Genomic DNA, 21,984 nt, shown 5'->3' with positions numbered 1-21,984 from the left:
TTCCCTGGTGGTCCAGCGGTTGGGACTCCACACTCCCAATGCAGGGGGGGGGGCCCAGGTTCGATCCCTGGTCAGGGAACTAGATTCTGCATGCTGCAACTAAAAGATCCTGCATGCCACAATGAAGATCCCACATGCCACAACTAAGACCCAGCGTAGTGAAATAAATAAATATTAAAAAAAAAAAAATTTTAAAGTATTCACAGCCTAATAAACTGGGTACCTTCAATTGCTACTTGAAATTTGCTCTACTGGACACACAGTTAAAGTATCTCATTTTACTCAGCCTGTATCTGACTCATTTTATGTTAGCCTGTACCTGACACACTCAGTTATGTTTAAATTTTTTTTCAGTTACAGACTTAAAATAAACCAAGGAAAAAGCCCAATCACTAAATATATATAAAGTATTTATTTTTATGCACATATTTACCTACAAAATTTACAGGAAATAAAACAATGCAGAATATATGGAATACCCTCTTAAAACTTCGTAGGAGCAGAGGGGTTTATTGCTGCAGTTCAAAGAATGAAATTTTATACACGTGAAAGCCAAGATGGACACATTTAAAATAAATGGCAGCCTTGTTAAAAAGGTTTTTTGTCCTGTTTTTGAATTTTCAGCCTTATGTTAAATGAAATTTAAAAGATTGCTCATGAAATAATTTAAACCTTTCAAAATCTTCTAATAAACAGGTAAAAGGCACCTCCAGTTCTTTAAAATATTTACAGCAATCCCAATAGTTTAATTTTAAGGGCTGTTATAGTATATGTGGCTAATATGCATACACAGTATGTCATTAACACTCTCTAAACAGTGAGAATTGTAGACTCTAGTTTGTGGCACTGCTCCCGTTGTCCCTGTGATGGTGTGGCTGATCAATCACACCTGCACAATACTAGTGTAACAGCACGTCTACCACAGCATAAAATCCCATTATCTAAAACAATGACTATCAAATTCCCCAGACAATACATAATTTATAACTAAACTTGTCTATTCAGAAGCCTTTGGAGTGTTCTTAAAATCATTAAAAAAATATAAAGTATATTTAGCATTAAATGAAAACAATGAACTGGAAAATATCACAATAGTGGCTGAAGTTCACTATCTAGTTTTAACAAAAACTGTTTCTCAAAACACCTATAATTTCTTAAAACATAATGGAGATGAATTTTCCTTAGTCTTAGCTCAATCCAATGTTTTTCCTGCATTATGATTAAAAGAGAGGAGTGTAAGAGTGAAAGGCACAGCTATACGTAATAGCTGGTTTTAAAGAGCTGTGGAGATGGCAAGCAGATGTTCCTGAAACACTGGTGCAGGAGAACAAAGTCCACATAACGTTTCCTTTTTAACACTGGCATTGATTTGCTATTTACAGTAGTTTACAAAAATACATTATAAAAACTGGATGAGGTTCTGTTTCTAAGTTTAACTTAGTAACATACATACATACTTCATCTGCAAAAATCTTTGCAGGATCTGAAGTACTAAAGTGACACTAATACTGAAACACAAATAATCAAAGGTACCAAAGCACTGATTACGCGAGTCACCACCATGAAGATAATCTGGGTAAATATTGCACATTTCTTGTCAGTTGTTGCTATGACGTTCACATATCCAACTGTAAAAGCAATCCTTTATGGCTTTTTGCTGTATCACTTTTTGAAGAAAGGTTGTTTTAAGTCCCATAACAATGAATGCAGATTGTCATTGAACATGAGGCCTAGGTTTCAAAATTAGTTTTCCTGTCTGTAAAAATGAAAAAAAAAAAAAGTTTAAAAGTATACAGTTCTGTTAAGAACACCACCACTTACCTAGAAACCTTAAAGGGCATTAGAACACCCCCCTATATTAGGCAAGATTAAGCAATTAATAATTATGTTTTCCAAGTGTTCTTTGTGTGGAACTTTCTTCTAAAATCTTTAGTACTTTAAAACATACACATAAAATCTTTATTTGATGAATTCCCTATCCACTGGCTACCAGAAAATCAGCCAACCAACCCAGTGGATAAAATAAAATCCCAACTTATATAGACTAATTTATGCCCCTTACCATAAAACATAAATAAAACTACGTATTTGAACAAAAATTTTTCCCTTTTTCTAACATTAAAACTTTAACTTCCTCAAGTTAAAATGTAAACCAATGGTTGGAGCAATAGACACTCATATACACTGCTGGTATTCAGTGTATGTGGATACAACTCTTCTACAGGGCTGTCATATTTATCAAAAAAAAAAGCATATACCATATAATCCAAACAATTCCACTTCTAGGAATTTATCTGAAGGTAACTAGGTGCAAGGGTAAAGATGTACATTTAAGTGCTATTAATTCAGTATTTACTGAGTACCCATTAATGTGCCAGACGTGTGAGATGCCAGGGACCCAGTAATGAACTAACTAGACAAAGTTCCTTGTCTTTACGGAGCTTAAGTTCTAGTGAAAAATGCACAACATATATAACATGCAAAATGTGGACATAGGGGATTAAATTATGATGTGTCCATAAAGTGGGAGAGTATGTAATTAAACAAAATGGAAGATCTTGAGATCATGCAGATAAAAAAACAGGCCTGGGACCTTTCACAGTTAACCTTCAGTATACGGTGGCTCTTAAATCCTAATGTTGGGTCAAAGAAGCAGGTTTGAAAAATTCGTAACATCTTTTTATTTTTTTAATGGCTCTTTATAAACTTGATTATAACAACTTTCTTTTATAAAAGTAAATGAGAATACACAATACAAAACGTGGTGATTATCTTTGGTTGGTAAAATTCTAGGTGGTTTTCAGAAACACACTTTATTGTCCTCAGGTCAAGTGTTGTCAGGATTCTGGCTCCCTCTCAATTCTCACTTTCACTTTTTCGGTAACTCCTTGATATCTTGGTAGAACTTTGATACTAATTTTTCTACTGTTTTACTGAGGTATAATTCATGCACAGTAAAATGCTCAAATCTTGTGTACAGTTTTATGAGTTTTGACAAATGTATATACCCACGTCACCACCACCCAGATCAGGCTACAGAACATCACCACCACTCAGAAAGTTCCTCCATGCTCCTTTCCAAGGTCAATGGTACCCCCCACTCCCTACATAACTGCTTACCACAGGTTAATCTGCCTCTCTCTGATCTTTAAGTAAATGGAATCACACAGCGTGTTCTTTTTCATCTACTTCACTCAACGTGTTTCTGAAATTCATCAACATTACTATGTTTCAGCAGCTTGTACCTTTTTATATTGCTATTACAATACAGAATGTATGTATACCACTGTATAAAAATATCATGGTTTTAAATCCACTTTAAATCTATTTTAAATTACATAAGACATTAATGTAATCTCATTATAAAAAGTTCAACCAAGATGAGCTTAAAGTCACCCTTTCCATTCACCTCAAACACTAGCCCTCTTATAGAAGAAACCAGTTTTAGCATGAATTCTTCCAGATTGTTTCCTATGGACTTACATTCACATATATGAATAAAAATTTGGTGCTTCTATCATGCTGATTGAGGGTAAAATACATCACTTGGGATTTGTTTTTAAATAACCTGATGATAGGGAAGGTTGGCAGGGGTACACATGAATTAAGAATGGCCATGAGGTGATACCTCATTGCAGTTTTGATTTGCATTTCTCTAGTAATTAGTGATGCTGAGCATCTTTTCACGTGTCTCTCCGCCATGTGTGTCTTCCTTGGTGAAATGTCTATTTAGGTCTTCTGCCATTTTTTAACTGGATTGTTTGTTTTTTTGATATTGAGCTGTTCGTATATTTTGGAGATTAATCCTCTGTCTCTTGTTTCATTTGCTAATATTTTCTCCCATTCTGAGGGTTGTCTTTTTGTCTTGTTTATGGTTTCCTTTGCTGTGCAAAAGCTTTTAAGTTTAAAAAAGTCCTGCTTGTTTATTTTTGTTTTTATTTCCGTTACTCTAGGAGGTGGGTCAAAAAAGATCTTGCTGTGGTTTATGTCAAAGAGTGTTTTTCCTATGTTTTCCTCTAGGAGTTTTATAATGTCTGGTCTTACACTTAGGTCTTTAATCCATTTGGAGTTTATTTTTGTGTATGGTGTTAGGGAGTGTTCTAATTTCATTCTTTTTCATGTAGCTGTCCAGTTTTCCCAGCACCACTTATTGAAGAGGCTGTCTTTTCTCCACTGTATGTTCTTGCCTCCTTTGTCATAAACTAGGTGCCCATCTGTGCGTGGGTTTATCTCTGGGCATTCTATCCAGAATGGCCATTATCAAAAATCTAGAAACAATAAAAGCTGGAAAGGGTGTGGTGAAAAGGGAACCCTCCTGCACTGTTGGTAGGAATGTAAATTGATACAACCACTATGGAAAACAGTATAGAGGTTCCTTAAAAAACTACAAATAGAACTACCATATGACCCAGCAATCCCACTACTGGGCATATACCCTTGAGAAAACCATGATTCAAAAAGAGACACATACCACAATGTTCATTGCAGCACTACTTACAATAGCCAGGGCATGGAACCAACCTAAATGTCCATCGACAAATGAATGGATAAAGATGTGGCACATATATACAATGGAATATTACTCAGCCATAAAAAGAAATGAATTGAGTTATTTGTAGTGAGATGGATGGACCCAGAGTCTGTCATACAGAGTGAAGTCAGTCAGAAACAGAAAAACAAACATCATAAGCTAACGCATACATATGGAATCTAAAAAAAAAAAACTGTACTGATGAACCTAGTTGCAGGGCAGGAATAAACGCATATATGTGGAACCTAGAAAAATGGTACAGATGAACCGGTTTGCAGGGCAGAAATTGAGACATAGATGTAGTGAACAAACCTATGGACACCAAGGGGGAAAGCAGCAGCAGGTGGGGGTGGTGGTGTGATGAATCGGGAGATTGGGATTGACATGTATACACTTATGTGTATAAAATGGATGACTAGTAAGAACCAGCTGTATAAAAAGATAAATTAAATAAAATTCAAAAAAACAAACAAAAAAACAAGGCTTTGAATACATTTCAGGGAAGAGGAAAGCACCAAAATAGGAAATATTCAAATCTGTCTAACTATTTGAAATGGTAATTATTTCACCTTCTAATTATGAAAATAAAGCACCATTTAAAAAAAAATTAACTTAGAAAAAAAAAGGCAGGGCAGGAATAAAGAGGTAGACATGGCGGGGGGGGCTTCCCTGGTGGCGCAGTGGTTAAGAATCCACCCGCCAACGCAGGGGACACGGGTTCGAGCCCTGGTCTGGGAAGATCCCACGTGCCACAGAGCAACTAAGCCTACGCACCACAACTACTGAGCCTGCACTCTAGAGGCCAGGAGCCACAACTACTGAGCCCATGTGCCACAACTACTGAAGCCTGCGTGCCTAGAGCCTGTGCTCTGCAACAAGAGAAGCCACCACAATGAGAAGCCCACGCACCGCAAGGAAGAGGAGCCCCCACTCGCTGCACCTAGAGAAAGCCCACGCACAGCAACAAAAACCCAACGCAGCCAAAATAAATAAAACAAAAATAAATTAAAAAAAAAAAGAGATAGACATAGAAAATGGACTTGTGGACAACGGGTGGGAGGGCGAAGCTGGAGCGAAGTGAGAGTAGCGTCGACATATATACACTACCGAATATAAAATAGTTGGCTGGTGGGAAGCAGCAGCATAGCACAGGGAATCAGCTCGGGGCTTTGCGATGACCTAGAGGGGTGGGATACGGAGGATGGGAGGGAGGCTCAAGAGGGAGGGGATGTGGGGACATGTGTATGCATATGGCTGATTCACTCTGTTGTACAACAGCAACTAACACAGTATTGTGAAGCAATTATACTCCAATAAAGATTAAAAAAAAAAAAAAAAAAGAAAAAAAAAAAAAAAAAAAAAAAAGAATGGCCATGAGTTGATTTATTGTCGACACTGGCCGATGATACATGGGAAGTTCATTTAGCTCTTCTCTGCTTTTTCATGTTTGGAAATTTACATAATTAAAACTTAAAAAAAAAAAGGTACCAAACTGACTATATTGTTTGATAATTTACTTTTTGCTCCTACCATTATGTCTTCGAGATACTTCCATGTCCATACTTATAGATTTACTTCTGATTTCCTATATGGCTTTACCACACCCTATTTTACCACTGTTGAGAAACAAAATTTCTGTTGAGAAACAAAAATTATTTCCATTTTTTTCACTACTGCTAAGGATATTACAATGAACAATCTTGTACTTGCCTCCTTGCGTACATGTGTGATGGTCCCCCCAACCAGGGGAGTTGGGGAAAAGTAGAATAGTTAGGTCATGAGACATGCACATATTACATTTTATAAGAATGATGAAAATTGCCCTTCAGAATGGCTGCATCAATGTATATTCCCAACAAGCAGTGTATGGCTGCATCATTTCACCACAATACTGGAGTTATTTAATCTTTACTAATCTGACAGGTAATACAAATGAACTCAGTTTTACTTTGCATTTCCCTGATTACAAAATGAGGCTCTCCAGTCTTTACATGTTTATTAGCCATTTGTATTTCCATTTCTGTGATACGACTTACCTTTTCCATTTTAAAAATGTACTATTTGTCTTTTTATTATTGATTTTTAATAGGCCTTCAAACATTCTGGATACTACCCTCTATCTATTAGGTACCTTACAAATGATTTCTTCTAATGTACAAAATCTTCAAATGTTGCTGCAATTAAATGTATCCAACTTCTTCCATTATGGCATTTCTGTTTTGCGACTTAAGAAGATGTTTTCCTATCCCAAGGTTATAAACATATTCTTCTGTATTTTCTTCTAATGCTTTTATGGTGGGATTTTTAAGACTTTACCTGGAATTTAGTTTTTTTAATTGATGTGAGGTAGAGGTCTAAATTCATCTTTTTCCAAATGAAGAGCCAACTGTCTCAATACTATAAATAGCCTATTTCTTCCCTTTTGACTTGAAAGACTACCCTTATCTTCTACTAATTTTTTTTTCTACTAATTTTTAAAAACTCAAAGTGTTTAATCTTTATTGTCTTCCATTGATCCAGCTGTCTTCCTGCCCTAATACTTTTTTTTGTTTTTTATTCGAATTTCCTATACTGGATAGGTATTACTTAATAGTTTTTTAAGTTGAAGGTAAAAATGCTTTTATAAATAAATCAAAATTGTGAGATATTCTTATATTGATATGTGATCAACTTTTAAAAATACGGTACGTTCATATGTCCACAGTCCGTCAATTAATCTATGACTCTATATAAAATCCTACATACGGAAGAGTGTGAGATACATAACAGTAGTTTACAAAACCATCCCACTGAGCCATTTTTGGCCAATAATGACCACTGTTTATTTCTTTGAATCTAAGATAGCTTCAATTAGAAGATGGATCATGACTTTATGTCATTAACAATTAAACTCTCAACTCTACCAATTTAATTGTAAGACACCATTGATTACTGGATACATGTCAATCTTCAGAGATGTTACAATGTAAAAAAAAAAAGTGTCTTAGAATCAATGCTACAATGAATATCCCCCCTATTAATTCCATGGAGACAATTTATTGTTAATAAAATGTTTGTTTTACTTAAGCCAAAACACTTCAGTCCTTTCACACGTGTCTACAGTTTTCTAATGAAAATACTTACATCATCACAAGACATGTTGTACTCTGCTAATACAGTTCGACATCGAGCAGCTATACTGAATAAATGTGGTCAAAGGAAAATTTACATTTGAAGAGTAAGCTTTTAAGAACACCTAGAGATTGAGAAGGTGGTTTAATTTAGTTCAGAGAATAAAACTCAATTCATGGTAAAGGATACATTGACGGTGCAACTACTCTCTTGTGTATTCCAGCAAAGAACAAGCCTATTAGAGTGATACAGCTAATGGTGAAAAATGGATGGTTCCATAATGATGTGAAGAAGGACACCTGTAAAAGAGTTGGAAAGATAAAAATGTTAAAAATCCTAGAACAATATTGATTCCTACCTCCCCACTTGTGCATGAATATATATAACATTTAATTACCTAAAATATGAGAATTTGGAAAGTTCCCTGGTGGCCTAGTGGTTAGAATTCTGGGCTCTCACTCCTGTGGCCTGGGTTCAATCCCTAGTCAGGGAACTGAGATCCCGCAAGCCGCGTGGCATGCCCCCCCCCCCAAAAACAAAAACAGATAAACTATAAGAATCTGGAGACTTCCAAAAATCCTAGTTCTCCATATTGCTATACTATGAAAATTAAAATAATGTATGTTTTATATCTTCAGTGTAGCAAGACAGTGTAGCAATATTCCCTCCATTCATTCCAAATGCTTCAACCATTAAAAATTTACTCCTATAATAAAAATACACCCTACCAAAAATATTTACTGAAACCCTCCTAGTGAGAAGTACTTTAAAAAGCAGAAGACTACAAGTTCCACGAGAAAAGAGACACTGTCGTGGGCATCATTATTTTCCCAACACCTGAAACAGCACTTGGCAAATATAGGTGCTCAACAAATATTGTTGAATGAATGAAGATGAGGCCTCTGATTCTCAATGAAAACACAAGTCAGACGTGATCTGGTTATCTTCCCTGTTAAAAAGCAGAGGTGAGCAAATTCTGCCGTTCATAACCTGGTCTCAGTCTAATCATCTCCTGCCACACTTGCACACTTATGCTACCATTTTCCTTTTCTCCTCTTCACCTGGCTAGCTCCTACATATCCTTGTAAAAGTCAGTTCCAGCTTCACCCTTTCTCTTTGAAAGAGGCAAAACATGAGTTTGGTTTTGAAGCTACTAGGTTTAGATGGCCACAGAACATCCCAGCAGGGGAAAATGATTAGTAGCTATCCATAAAAAACTAGAGGTCAAGAGAAACAAAGGGCTAATTTAAAATCTGAGAATAATTAGTTGACAGTAAAAAACAGAAGCATACATAATTCTAAGAGTAGGTAGAGGGACAAGGGTACAGGATGCAGGATTGGAACAAGAGTAGGCACTGAAGCCAGACCACTGGGGAATCGGAATGTGGACTGAGAAGACAAGTATTTAGAGTCTAGAAAAAGAAATGGAGTGGACTAGAAACTAAATGGGAGCATAGAACCAAGCTAAGAGCATCTGTGCTCCGCTCTGATAAGATATGTGTACCTGTTTCAAGACAGAGAACTAAACTTATGAAGAGCACTGGCCTAGCATGGTACTAGTTAAATAAATTTGTCAAATGAAGAAATGACAGGTTGAAAACATCAGGAAGGAAGAAGCTCCCAGAAGGACGAGATCCTGAAGAAAGTTTAATACTCCAGAGTAATGTCTTCTTAAACCTCTGAGGACAGTTTAATTCCCACAGGAATTACGTGCCTATGTTTTACGTGCCCTGTACAAGATCAGCACATACAGTGTTTCAATCTTCATTAGACCAGTCAGTATCAGCCTGCCTTCCTCCACGGCAACAATCAACTGCATCCAAGTAACAGTTGCCTCCTTTAGTTCAGGCATTTGTGTACTTTCCAGTTTGCCATATTCCTTCTCTCCTTGTGTTCTTCCAGCTAGCCACTGGCTTTTGAGTTTGCAAGTCCTCTTACAGACAACTGCTATTCAAAACTCTTGTCAGGTTTGAGGTTATTAAATAGTGAAATGTAAAGAGCCAACCCTTAAGCTAATAGTTATATTCTCACCTAATTTAGAAAATTATATTAACTACAGAGTTTTGGGCCTATTTCAAATTACATTTAATTCTGGGTTTTATTAAGATCTCAACTAGCTGAAATCAGCTTATATTGTTCACAATTAGAAGTCAGATTCATTTCCCAAGATAGACCTTTTTTAATCTTCTTGCCAGCCTCTTTCGCTCTTCCCCTAAAGATGAGTACCAAGTACAGCCTTAAGATCAGATTTTTATAAATGAACATACAAGAGAGTTTCCTATCCATCATAAAAACCCCTCTATTAACAAGAGATCCCATTACCAACCTCCCCTGCTTCCTATTCTTTTATTTCTCCACCTCAGTGGGTAGAGTCAGGGAGACTACATGGGAAACAACCCCCTGGCTGTCTGAACTGCCATTTGGGCTGCTGACAAAAGCCTTATTTATTAGGTTTTTCTTTTGTATAACCCAAAAGGTTGTAAATAAAGCTACTGGAAGTAGTATACCTAATTACAGTTTAAAAGGGGAAGTAGGGTTAAATTTGTGAAAACTACAACATCATTATTACCTAAATAAACCTGAACTGGGGGAAAAAAACTTCACTGGAAAACTGAAGACGATTACTTCTCTAATAGAAAAGCCCAAGTTTGAAATTAAGGCACAAATTGGTAGAAAGAAAGAGAAATTTGAGAAACATGCTACCAGCTTTCATCAAAGGATGCTTCAAAAAATAACATTATGAAATCTGTTATTGCATTTGATACAGGAATATTCTTAGTGCCCAGTGGGAGATCTCTCAGTGTTTCTTATATTAAACTTCAGGCAGAATATTTTTTTAAAGATAAATGATGAGAAAGAAAACCTTTGCTAGCTTAAAGAACTTACAAATGTGTTCTCACAGATAATGAAAACCATGGAACTAGCTGTGACTTTAGAGACTAATTTAAAACTCAACCCTGGCAACTCTGCTGGCCCACAGGGCCTATGATATCAGTAACCTGGTTTCCTTCCTGGTTTTGACCTCGTACTCTGTTTTTACTGGTCTTGACTGTTTATTACGTTTACATTTGCTATTTTATCATAATGTTTCCTGCAAAGTTGTCTCGAATGCTTTATGAGATGAGGAAAAGAATTAACAAAGATAATTCATAGAAGAAAATGTTGTTTTATAATTTTTAAAAGCTGGCACTGATGACACTAAATGAACAAAACAGAACAAAGACAACGTTTACACTGAAATATGTAAAAATGATATGTAAAAACTGTACACAAGTTCAGAAATGAATGAGAAGTAATATAAGTGAGGTAGTATTTCTTAGGCCTTTTTCTCTGCAAAGATACTTAACCCACAGCAGCCAGCCAAAGTTTTTCTCAAGCAAATTAAGATAAAGCATATTTTTAATACAATGATTAATATCACTACTAGTACTAATAGGTAGCATTTGATTAATACTTTACAAAGAACAAAGCACTGCTATATCCACTGTCTCAATCTGTTAAAGATTTTAAATCAAAACTTCTACCTTTTGCGTCTCGGGATCTATTAACCAGTTCCAGGCACCAGTAGCTGTACAGACAGATACCACTATAAGAAGCACTGATGAAAGATAAACATGAAATTAGTAAGGAAATAAGCTATTAATATGATACTACCACCAGTTCTTAATATGACAGCCAAAGGATGCAGCACTTCATTAAATGGAGAATGTACTCCACTCAGGACTTAGAGGAGACTTGCCATATGACCTTGAGGAATTCTCTGAAACAATGTGAACCTTAGTAACTGAGGAGGATACTGTCCCCGTTATTACTTTAGTCAAAATTTCTGAAGATTAATGAAATTAAAAGCAGTAAGAACCAAGATGGTAAAACTTTAATGTAAGATTTTCTTAGGTAACTTTCAATATCTTTACACTGATGTTACAGATCTAATAAATTCAAAACAAAACCCCCCCCAAACCACCCCCAAAACCTCATTTTTCAAATGTAAACAAACCAAACAAAGACTCTTTCATGAATGCACTGAGAATTTGGCCTAAAGACTTTTGCCTTGCAGACAACTGCTTGTTGTTGAATTAAACAAAGGTCAATGTCAGGAAGTGTGGAGCACACCAATCAGTATCAGATTTTCTTTAAGGGACTTAAGGAAGGTTGGGGTAGAAATTATTGACAGTAGAAGTTCGAAAAAGTTTCTTTCTCCCCACTAAGCTAGAATTATTTTAAAAATTCTATATAGATCATAAGTAAAACTTAAGAATATATGGTATTACTAAAAAATAATAAAGGGGCACCAAGACCTAGTTACTATTCTGGAGACCAATCAGTTACTATCTTTCAGTTGGGATGCATACATTTTTAAAATGTAGAGATCAAGCTTCGAAGTGCAACCTAAATATAGTAAAACTTTATCTAGAATTCGTGGTGATATACTTTTAGAAGAGGCAAATCATAGAAAAACAATCTCATTTTAGATATTTAATAATACGCAAAATTTCAAACTTATGTTCTCAGAACAGATTAAACTCAGTTTCTTATAATTCTACACTTCCAATAAGAAACATGCTAAAGTATACAGATTTTTTTTTTTTTTTTTATGAAGCAAAAGCAAAATCAAACCCACCAGAAGGGACCTCATACACATACTCTGGTATGCTGAACAAGCTGATGGCATTTGTATGTAAGCACTTAGCCCATGAATCAGAGAAAAAGCGTGTTCATTACACTTTATAAGATAGAAAAGCATCATATACATTTTAAAAGATTCTCAAGTAACAGTGAAACAAGGTTTTGGGGGTAATTCCTAGGTAAACTGGAGAACCTGAGAAAAATCATTACTTGTGAATTCTAACCAATCAGAATTCCTGTAGCATATGACTAAAACTTTGCAAATAGATTTAATAAAAATACACAAAAAATCTCGACATAGGAGAAGACCCTTAACTTCAATAGGACTCTTCAGTTTGGTCCCACAAAGTGAATTATACTTCAAAATAAAGTATGTCCTCAACATGTGCTGCTGTACTTCCTTCTTGGCAGATATTAAATTTCAGCAAGGAACAGCCAAGAAATTAAGACTGTCCCAACATAAATTAGCAAAATATTTTGCTTACTGAGGTCATCACTTGTATATTCGTCTGCATTTCCTATATATTTCCATGGGGCAGTAACCACAATTCTTTCAAATCATATTTTACAGCACTCGTTGAATATCATTTTCCTTAACAAACTTTATTTCAATAGTTTGTAGGCAAAACTGTAAAACTGCTGGACAGACTACTGAAATTTTTATTACGTGTGCTGATTATCAGATTTGTAATATTTGTTTAAAAGTATATGCATTTTAATGTAAAAATAAAAATTCAACCACACAAAATAGACTATTCTCTTAGGGTCGTCAGTTTCTTTTCTTAAAATTTCCCTATAATGCCATTACTTACAATGTTAAATAAATGTAAAACTGTCCAAATAAAAGAGAATCTTATGGTTTAATAAAGATTTGCAAGCATTTGTAAAACAAAAGTTTTACAGAGAAGCAAATCATTGCTAGGCAGGAATAAAAGTATCAATTTTAAGTTTATTTTCCCTTAAAAAACATCCGGGCACTTACTTCTCCAACGTCCAGTGGCAGGTTGCAAACAATGAATATATTCAGTAAGTCTCCTCTCAAAAGCCTTGAGATCTAGGTAAAAAGATTTCAATTTTCTAATTAGCTACTCTTACTAGTTTGAATCTATTAAGATGAATTTTATGTACTCTGCTTCAGGTCTTGCACACCAACTTACATGTATCACTGCACTGTTTACTTCTTTACTATGACACCTTTAAACACTTGACAAATACATTAGGTTTCTTTAATTCCAATTTCACATATAAGGAAACTGGTCGATTCACTTTTAGAAGCGTCATAAAATGGTATGTGGAAAATCAACAGCAGCCTCAGCCGGTGCCAAAAGCTAGAAATTTGGGGGTTGCAAATAAAGGATCAAAATCAGGTCGAGTTTTAATTCCGTTGGAACCAAGAACTCCCTATTAGACAGAACAACGTTATTACCTAACACCGAAGTCTTCGAAGTCAATTTGAACGCAATTACCCAATTCCGATTTCCAGCCCTTGTATTTAATTAATGGCTACGCTTTCAGTCTGGACTTCTGATACGGCTAACAGGTGGGTATGCAAAAACGCTCCCCTTTCCTTCCTCCCAAGAGGTTACAATTGATCTTCGTGGCACTTTTGGAGCGCCGACGCCTGGTTCCACAACACAGGGGCACCCAAGGTACTCCCTCTGAATAAGCAAGGTGCGGTATCACTTTCAGTTGCGTTTTTTGTTTTGTTTTGTTTTTTTGCGGTACGCGGGCCTCCCACCGCTGTAGCCTCTCCCGCTGCGGAGTCCAGGCTCCGAACGCGCAGGCCCAGCGGCCATGGCCCACGGGCCCAGCCGCTCCGCGGCATGTGGGATCTTCCCGGACCGGGGTACGAACCCGCGTCCGCCGCATCGGCAGGCGGACTCCCAACCACTGCGCCACCAGGGAAGCCCTCAGTTGCGTTTTTTGAACTTTAGAAAAGGAGACCAAGAGGCACTCCCTTACCCCGGCAATTACCAGAAACCACGGCAGAAGTCAGGGATACAATTCGTGCAAGTATCAAAAAAAAAAAAAATAAAGTGAGTTAACATACTACAAGGCACGAAGTAAAAATGTTTGCTAATGAATGAGAAATATAACCAGCCCGGACGAGAAGCTACCTGGTCTAAGCTTGGGGAATGGAGGAACTGACGCAACGCCCCCCCCACAGGCGCCGGCTGAGGCCACGCGCGCCGGAAGCAGCGACCGGCCGGATACTGCCGCCCCTTGGCCCCTGGACCGGCCCCCGCGCCCCCAGCCCCGGACCCCGTCAGTCCAACCCTCGCGGCCTCCTCTCTCCGGACCAGGTTTCCACGATTCAGGCCCCTCCGGAGCCTCGCCAGCTTCCGGGAGAAGCCCGGAACCGACCCAGGCGGCCCACCCTACCTTCCGCCTGCTCCAGCGAGTTCATGTCGGGCTGCAGCTCCGTTCACCGGCGCTGCCCCGTCCGCATCGCAGCTCCGCTGCCCCCTCCAGGCCCGCAGCTCCAACTCCCACCTCTAACAGCAACCCTGCGCTCCTCCTCTTAGCACCGCCCCTTTCCTAGACCCACTACGTTCATTGGATACTTCTGCCAGACCCCATGACTAAGACGGTTTTCTATTGGCTAGTTCCTGCACGGGTTTGGCAGCTGGAGTTGGACGGTCAGCCAGAGGGGCCAAGAGCTGACGGCAGCCGAGTAGGCGTAACACTGGCGCCGCCTCCTGCCCTGGGGAGGAACTGCAGCCTGTCCGGGCAAGTCGGTTCATTTCGTATATTCCTCGTTTCCTGCTTGGTTCTTTCATTACTCGAATACTTATTGTGCATCCGCTACCTTCCGGGGAGTGTGCTGGTCACTAACGAGGGATGCAGTAATCAACGACCTAGCTCTCCCTCTAGGATTCAGAGAGAAATAAGGTATGTACAGAACCAACTAGAAACCAAATAATGGAATTTCTTACTTTATAGTACCTCTTTCCTAGTTACCCGTGCCACAGCTACTGAAACCCGCGCACCTAGAGCCTGTGCTCAGCAACAAGAGAAGCCACCACAATGAGAAGCCCACGCACCGCAATGAAGAGTAGCCCCCGCTTGCTGCAACTAGAGAAAGCCCGCGCGCAGCAACGAAGACCCATCGCAGCCAAAAATAAATAAATAAATTTATTTTAAAAAAATGTTGAACATGCCTTTGAAAGGGTGCACATTTTTATCTTGTCACTGGCATCTGCATGTATGGATCACGGGCGCTTGAGGAACAGTAAGGGAGGAGGAGAGGAAAATAGGCGCTCATAGTTAGGCTAAAAAATTTGGAACCTGAAGTAATGGGGAGACCAAAGGATATATATTTGTAGAAACATCATATCAATGGGATTTGTCAAGAAGATAGTCAACAAATATTTAAGGAATACATGTTCCAGGCACTGGGATATGAGCCGAGAATGCAAAGGTCTCTAGGAATCACTCCTGCCCTCTGTAAAGATAGAGTTTAGTGTAAAAACAAAAGACAAAATGCTAAAGACTCTTAAAACATCAGTGATAAGATGAAGATCTGCTTCAAAGAGGGATATCCATACAATAGCTAAAGTTTGTTACATTTTACTGGAGGTCTGGCGCTACATCTTTTATAGTTCAGGAGAATTAGACTTCTTTTAAACCCCACAGCAGCTCTATGAGCCAAAACGTGTTATCAAATCCATTTTAGAGTTGAGTTTATAGATATAAGTAGATGAGTTGATCAGCTCCAAACCCTGTAGCTGGAATTATCATTGATTCTCTCCCTCTCTTTCTCTCCACATGATACATCAGATCAGGTAGCAAATCCTGTTGGCTCTACTCTGCAGCTACCACTGATCCAAGCCACCATATAGCCTGGATTTATAGCTGTGGCCTCTCACTAGTCTCCTGTTCCCACCCTTTCCACAGAGTGGTTTGTAAAACACTAAAAGATCACAGTAGTTTTGTCCTCAGACCCTACCAATGGCCCCTTGCAGTGACTACAACAGAGATCTTCATGCCATTTCCATGGCAATACCTTCTAAAATGATTTTGACAAGTTATATGCCTCCTCACATGTTTTTAAAATTACATCTGAAATTTTCATCATGGGCTTGAATCCTCGTGAAAGATGTAATTTCTGGTATTGTATACATTGACATTTGGAAAGAAACTCTTATATCACTCTTTTAAAGGTATTCAATGGAATTTAAATACCATGGCAATTTGACACCCACCATCATCCCTTTAAAAATACATGAATATCTCTTATGAATATGGACATAAAAATCCTTTAAAAAATTAGCAAGTCACATCCAGCAACATATAAAAAGGATTATACAGCAAGATGAAGTGTGTTTTATCCTTCGAATGCAAAGTTGGTTTGACATCAGAAAATGAGTTAGTGTAATGAATCATATAAATAGAATAAAGGACAAAAACCACGTGATTTGATGAGGATGTAGAGAAATTGGAGAATTCATACATTGTTAGTAGTAATGTATCAATAAAATGGTGCAGCCACTTTGGAAGACAGTTTGGCAGTTCAACAAAAAGTTAAGCACGTAGTTACTATATGAATCAGCAATTCTACTCTTAAGTATATACCTGAGAGAATTGAAAACATGTTCACGAAAAACCTAGTACATAAAATGTGCATGGCAGCATTATTCATAATAGCCAAAGAGTGGAAACAACCCAAATGTCCATCAACTAATGAATGGATAAGCAAAATGTGATATTTCTATAGAGTGGAATATAATTCAACAATTTAAAAAATGAAGTACTGATAAATGCTACAAAATGCACACCCATAGAGACAGGACTTAGATAGTGGTTGCCGGGGGCTTAAGAAAAGGGAAAATAGAAAGTATGATATTTCTTTTTGGAGTGATGGAAATGTTCCGGAATTAGATAGTGATGATTGCATAACTTTGTGAGTATACTAAAAACCACTTTAAAAGTGAATTTTATTATATGTAAATTGTATCTCAATTTTAAAATTATGGGAAATCCCCACATGATCATCTCAATAGTTGCAAAAAAAAGTATTTGACAAAATCCAACACCCTTTCATGATAGAAACACACGACAAACTAGGAATAAAAGGAAACTTCCTCATTGTTGGTAAAGAACATCTACAGAACCCATAGCTAACTTCATACTTAAAGGTGAATGTTTTCCTCCTAAGATCCAGAAGTAGACAAAGATGTCCATGCTTACCACTTCTGTCCAACATCATAATGGAGGTTCTATCAGGCAATTAGGCAATAAAATGAGATCAAAGGAATCCATATTGGAAAGAAAGAAGTAGAAGTAGAAGACATGATCTTATATATAGAAAATCCTAAGGAATTCACCAATAAAGTATTATTGGAATTCACCAATAAAAAAATGGGTTCAGCAAGGTTGCAGGGTATAAGATCAGTATACAAAAATCAAGTGTATTTCTCTGCACCAGTAATGACCAACCCCAAAATGAAATAAATGTAACTACACTTATATAGCATCAAAAAAATAAAATAATTAAGAATACATTTTTTAAAAGAAGGGCAAAATTTGTATTCTGAAAACTACCAATATAAAACATTATTGAAAGAAATTAACGAAGACCTAAAAAATTGGAAAAACATCCCATGTTCATGGATTAGAAGACAATATTGTTAAGATGGCAATAAAAAAAAAAAGATGGTAATATTCCCCCAAATGATCTACAGAGTCAATGCAATACTTATTATAATCCCAGCTGGCTTTTTTGCAGAAATTGACAAGTTGATCCTAAAATTCATGTGGAAATGCAAGAGACCCAAAGAGCCAAAACAATTTTGAAAAAGGAAATAAAGTTGGAGAGCTCACACTTTCACATTTCGAAACTTACTACAAAGACGGAGTGGTACTGGCCTGTGATAGACATATAGATCAGTGGAATAGAATTAAGAATTCAGAAATAAACCCTGCATTTATAGTTAATTGATGTTTGACAAGGGTGCCAAGACAATTCAATGGTCTTCTTAAGAAATGATGCTGGAACAACTGAACATCCACGTGCAAAAGAATGAAGTTGTACCTGTTTCTTTACCATACACAAAAATTAACTCCAAATGGATCATGTAAGAGCTAAAACTATAAATCTCTTTGAAGAAAACTTAGGAATAAATCTTTGTGTCCTTGAGTTAGGCAAAGCCATATTAGATACAATAACAAAAGCACAAATGACAAGAGGAGAAATGGATAAATTGGACCTTATAAAAATTAAAAACTTTGTGGGGACTCCCTTGGTGGTCCAATGGTTAGGACTCCGTGCTTCCACTGCAGGGGGCCAGGGCTCAATCCCTGATTGGGGAACTAAGATCCCGCATGCCTTGTAGTGTGGCCAAAAAAAAAAAAAATTAAAAACTTTGTGCTTCAAAGGACACCACTGAGAAAGTGAAAAGAAAGACAACCCATAGAATGGGAGAATATATTTGCAAATCATATACCTGATAAGGGGAACATATTAAAACAGAACATATTAAAAACTCTTACAACCCAACAATATAAAATGGACAAAGGATTTGAATAGATATTTCTCCAGAAAGAAAATACCAGTGGCCAGCAAGTGCATGAAAGATGCTCAATATCATTATCCATTAGGGAAATGCAAATCAAAACCATGATGAAAAACTACTTCCCATCCATGGAGATGGTTAGAATTAAAAAAAAAAAAAACAGATAATAAGTGTTATGGAGGATATATAGAAATTAGAACCTTGGAAGTGTTATCACATGTTATCACAAAGGGCAGGATTTCCCTCTTTTTATAGCCAAATAATATTCCAGTGTGGGGACTTCCCTAGTGGCACAGTGGTTAAGAATCCACCTGCCAATGCAGGGGACATGGGTTCGAGCCCTGGTCCAGGAAGATCCCACATGCCGCAAGGCAACTAAGCCCACGAGCCACAAATACTTAGCCCATGTGCCACAACTACTGAAGTCCACTCACCTAGAGCCTGCACTCTGCAACAAGAAAAGCCACCGCAATAAGAAGCCCACGCACCTCAACAAAGAAGAGTAGCCCCCGCTCACCACAACTAGAGAAAGCCCACGTGCAGCAACGAAGACCCAACGCAACCAAAAATAAATAAATAAATAAATTAATTAATTTTTAAAAATTCCAGTGTGTGTGTATCTCACATTTTCTTTATCCATTCATTCATCAACAGACACTCAGATAGATTGTTTCCACATCTTGGCTATTGTGAATAGTGCTACGGTGTGGACTCTGAACTCAGGGGTTCAGATAGCTTTTGATATACTGATTTCATTCCCTTTGGATATATACCTAGATGTGGGGTTGTTAGATCATTTGGTAGTTCTATTTTTAATTTTTTTTTTTCGCCATGCCGCACGGCTTGCAGTATCTTAGTTCTCTCACCAGGGATTGAACCCAGGCCACAGCAGTGAAAGCACCAAGTCCTAACCACTGGACCTCCAGGGAATTCCCTACTTTTTATTTTTTAAATTAAATCTCCATACTGTTTTCCAAAATGGCTGTACCAATAGCAATTCTATTCTTAATTTTCATTATTATACATCTAAGTACCGAAAAACCTTTTTCACATAAGGAAGTAGACAGGCATGGAAGGAATTTTGTAAAATCAATGTTCTTTAAAGTCCTTTTGAGTCCTCTGCCGAAATCATGTGATAACACCTCACCACTAGGATGGTTACTGTTAAAAAAAAATAAGTGTTGGTAAGGATGTGGAGAAACTGGAACCCCTGTGCACTGTTGGTGGGAATACAAAATGGTGCAGCTGCTGTGGAAAACAGTATAGCAGTTCCTCAAAAAATTAAAAATAGAACTACCATGTGCTCCAGCACATCCATTTTTGGGTAGATAGCCAAAAGTATTGAAAGCAGGGTCTCAATGAGATATTTGTACACCTGTGTTCCATAGCAGCATCGTTCACAGTAGCGAAGACGTAGACGCAACCAACGTTTCCACGGATGAATGAAGGGATAAGCAAAATGTGGTGTTTATATAAACTTGAAGTGTTATTCAGCCTTAAAAAGAAAGGAAGGGGCTTCCCTGGTGGCGCAGTGGTTGAGAATCTGCCTGCTAATGCAGGGGACACGGGTTCGAGTCCTGGTCTAGGAAGATACCACATGCCGTGGAGCAACTAGGCCCATGAGCCACAACTACTGAGCCTGCGCATCTGGAGCCTGTGCTCCGCAACAAGAGATGCCGCAATAGTGAGAGGCCTGTGCACCGAGATGAAGAGTGGCCCCTGCTCGCTGCAACTAGAGAAAGCCCTCGCACAGAAACGAAGACCCAACGCAGCCAAAGTAAAATAAAATAAATAAATAAAAAGAAATGCATTTCCATTTAAAAAAAAAATGAAAGGAAATTCTGACACATGCTCTAACGTGGATGAACCTTGAGGACATTATGCTAAGTGAAATAAGGCGGTTGCTAAAAGACAAATACTGTATGATTCCACTTATGTGAGGGGCCTAGAGTAGTCCAGATTATGGAGACAGAAAGTAGAACAGTGCTTGTCAGGGGCTGGGGGAGTGTGCTGAGGGGTTGGTGTTTAATGCACGCAGGGTTTCAGTTTTACAAGACGGGAAAAGTTCTGGAGATGATGGTGGTGATGGAAGCACAGCAATGTGAATGTACTTAATGCCTCTGAACTGTATCCTTTCAAATGGTTAGGATGATAATCTCATGTATATTTTACCAAGATTTAAAAAAAATTTTTAAACCTATCATCAAAAAGTATTTTTCTTGCTCTCACTCGATTAGATCCTCCTTAGTATTGTGGAAACTTCCTCTTTTGCAAAAGGATTTCTTACTGGGTCCTTAGATCCTCTCACCTCCCCAGTTTCTGGAAAATATACCAAAAAGGCCTTACCAAAGCTTATCAAATGGGAACTAATTTCACCTGGTTCTCCTTCACTTGGAGACAACTTGTGTAACCCAATACGCTAAGAAGCAATTGGGAAAATGGTAATGTTGGTAATTTAAACACATCTTTGCTAATATTTTTTTGAAAGTAAAAAAGCTTTTATCTTCTACCTTAAATATATTTTCATCAAAAGCTGGAAGAAGCTGATTGAGCTCATATAATTTATAGACACTCTTCACCATTTACTGTAATTGGCCCTATCAGTCCTTGTTGTGAAAACAATCAGCGAAATCACACTTCATTTGTCAGAAACTTTCCTCCATCTTCAATGCAAATCCCTGAGAAAAATCAACAGGAGCCCAAATTGCTTGCAGCCAAACAGTGCTTCACTCTTAACAGAAATCTGCACAAGACAAGAAAGCCAAGAGCATAGACAGATTTAACATACCTTGGTTTAAGGAGGCCTTGAAGGTGTTCTATGTCAAATAAGATGCCCTGATTGTTCCTGCTGCCCGCACCCCAGCCTTTCCTGCACCAGGCCCCGTTGTAATTCAGGGTGGTGAGGGGTAGGACTTTCCTTTGTAAAGTGGGCTTAAGAGTGATCATGAGAGGGCTTCCCTGGTGGCGCAGTGGTTGAGAGTCCGCCTGCCGATGCAGGGGACATGGGTTCGTGCCCCGGTCCGGGAAGATCCCACATGCCGCGGAGCGGCTGGGCCCGTGAGCCATGGCCGCTGAGCCTGCGCGTCCGGAGCCTGTGCTCCGCAACGAGAGAGGCCACAACAGTGAGAGGCCCGCGTACCGCAAAAAAAAAGTCCCAGGAGAGGGAACTGGGCATCCTTGTTCTACAGAGCCCCCCTCCCT

The 21,984-nt window shown here is 38.1% G+C and overlaps 1 protein-coding gene across 2 annotated transcripts; it reads right to left on the bottom strand.

Moving 5' to 3' along the window:
• Nucleotides 1-399: 399 nt before the first annotated feature.
• On the bottom strand, nucleotides 400-14,791 carry CNEP1R1 (CTD nuclear envelope phosphatase 1 regulatory subunit 1). Of its 2 annotated transcripts, XR_004034425.3 has the most exons (7): nucleotides 14,651-14,791; nucleotides 13,251-13,322; nucleotides 11,167-11,240; nucleotides 7,832-7,941; nucleotides 7,655-7,709; nucleotides 3,121-3,205; nucleotides 400-1,756 (listed from the first exon to the last, which is right to left on the bottom strand). XR_004034425.3 is itself a non-coding variant. In XM_030833036.2 (6 exons), exons 1-6 carry the CDS (start codon nucleotides 14,673-14,675, stop codon nucleotides 1,715-1,717), a joined length of 378 nt encoding a protein of 125 aa, XP_030688896.1. In that variant the 5' UTR covers nucleotides 14,676-14,791; the 3' UTR covers nucleotides 400-1,714. The 2 variants fall into 2 exon arrangements, 1 of the variants encoding a protein (XP_030688896.1); XM_030833036.2 differs by lacking the exon at nucleotides 3,121-3,205.
• Nucleotides 14,792-21,984: the final 7,193 nt, after the last annotated feature.

Source organism: Globicephala melas, chromosome 19 (genome assembly GCF_963455315.2).
Source record: "Globicephala melas chromosome 19, mGloMel1.2, whole genome shotgun sequence".
NCBI lineage: Eukaryota > Metazoa > Chordata > Mammalia > Artiodactyla > Delphinidae > Globicephala > Globicephala melas.
The sequence above is the reverse complement of the archived record's forward strand: the minus strand, read 5'-3'. Positions and strand labels throughout refer to the sequence as shown.

Coding starts and splice junctions, on each gene's coding strand:
- CNEP1R1 (XM_030833036.2), bottom strand. CDS start 14,675: ATGAACTCGCTGGAGCAGGCGGAAG. Junction 11,241..13,250: donor TGCCACTGGACGTTGGAGAA/GTAAGTGCCCGG, acceptor ATCTTTCATCAG/TGCTTCTTATAGTGGTATCT. Junction 7,942..11,166: donor TAGATCCCGAGACGCAAAAG/GTAGAAGTTTTG, acceptor ACTCTTTTACAG/GTGTCCTTCTTCACATCATT.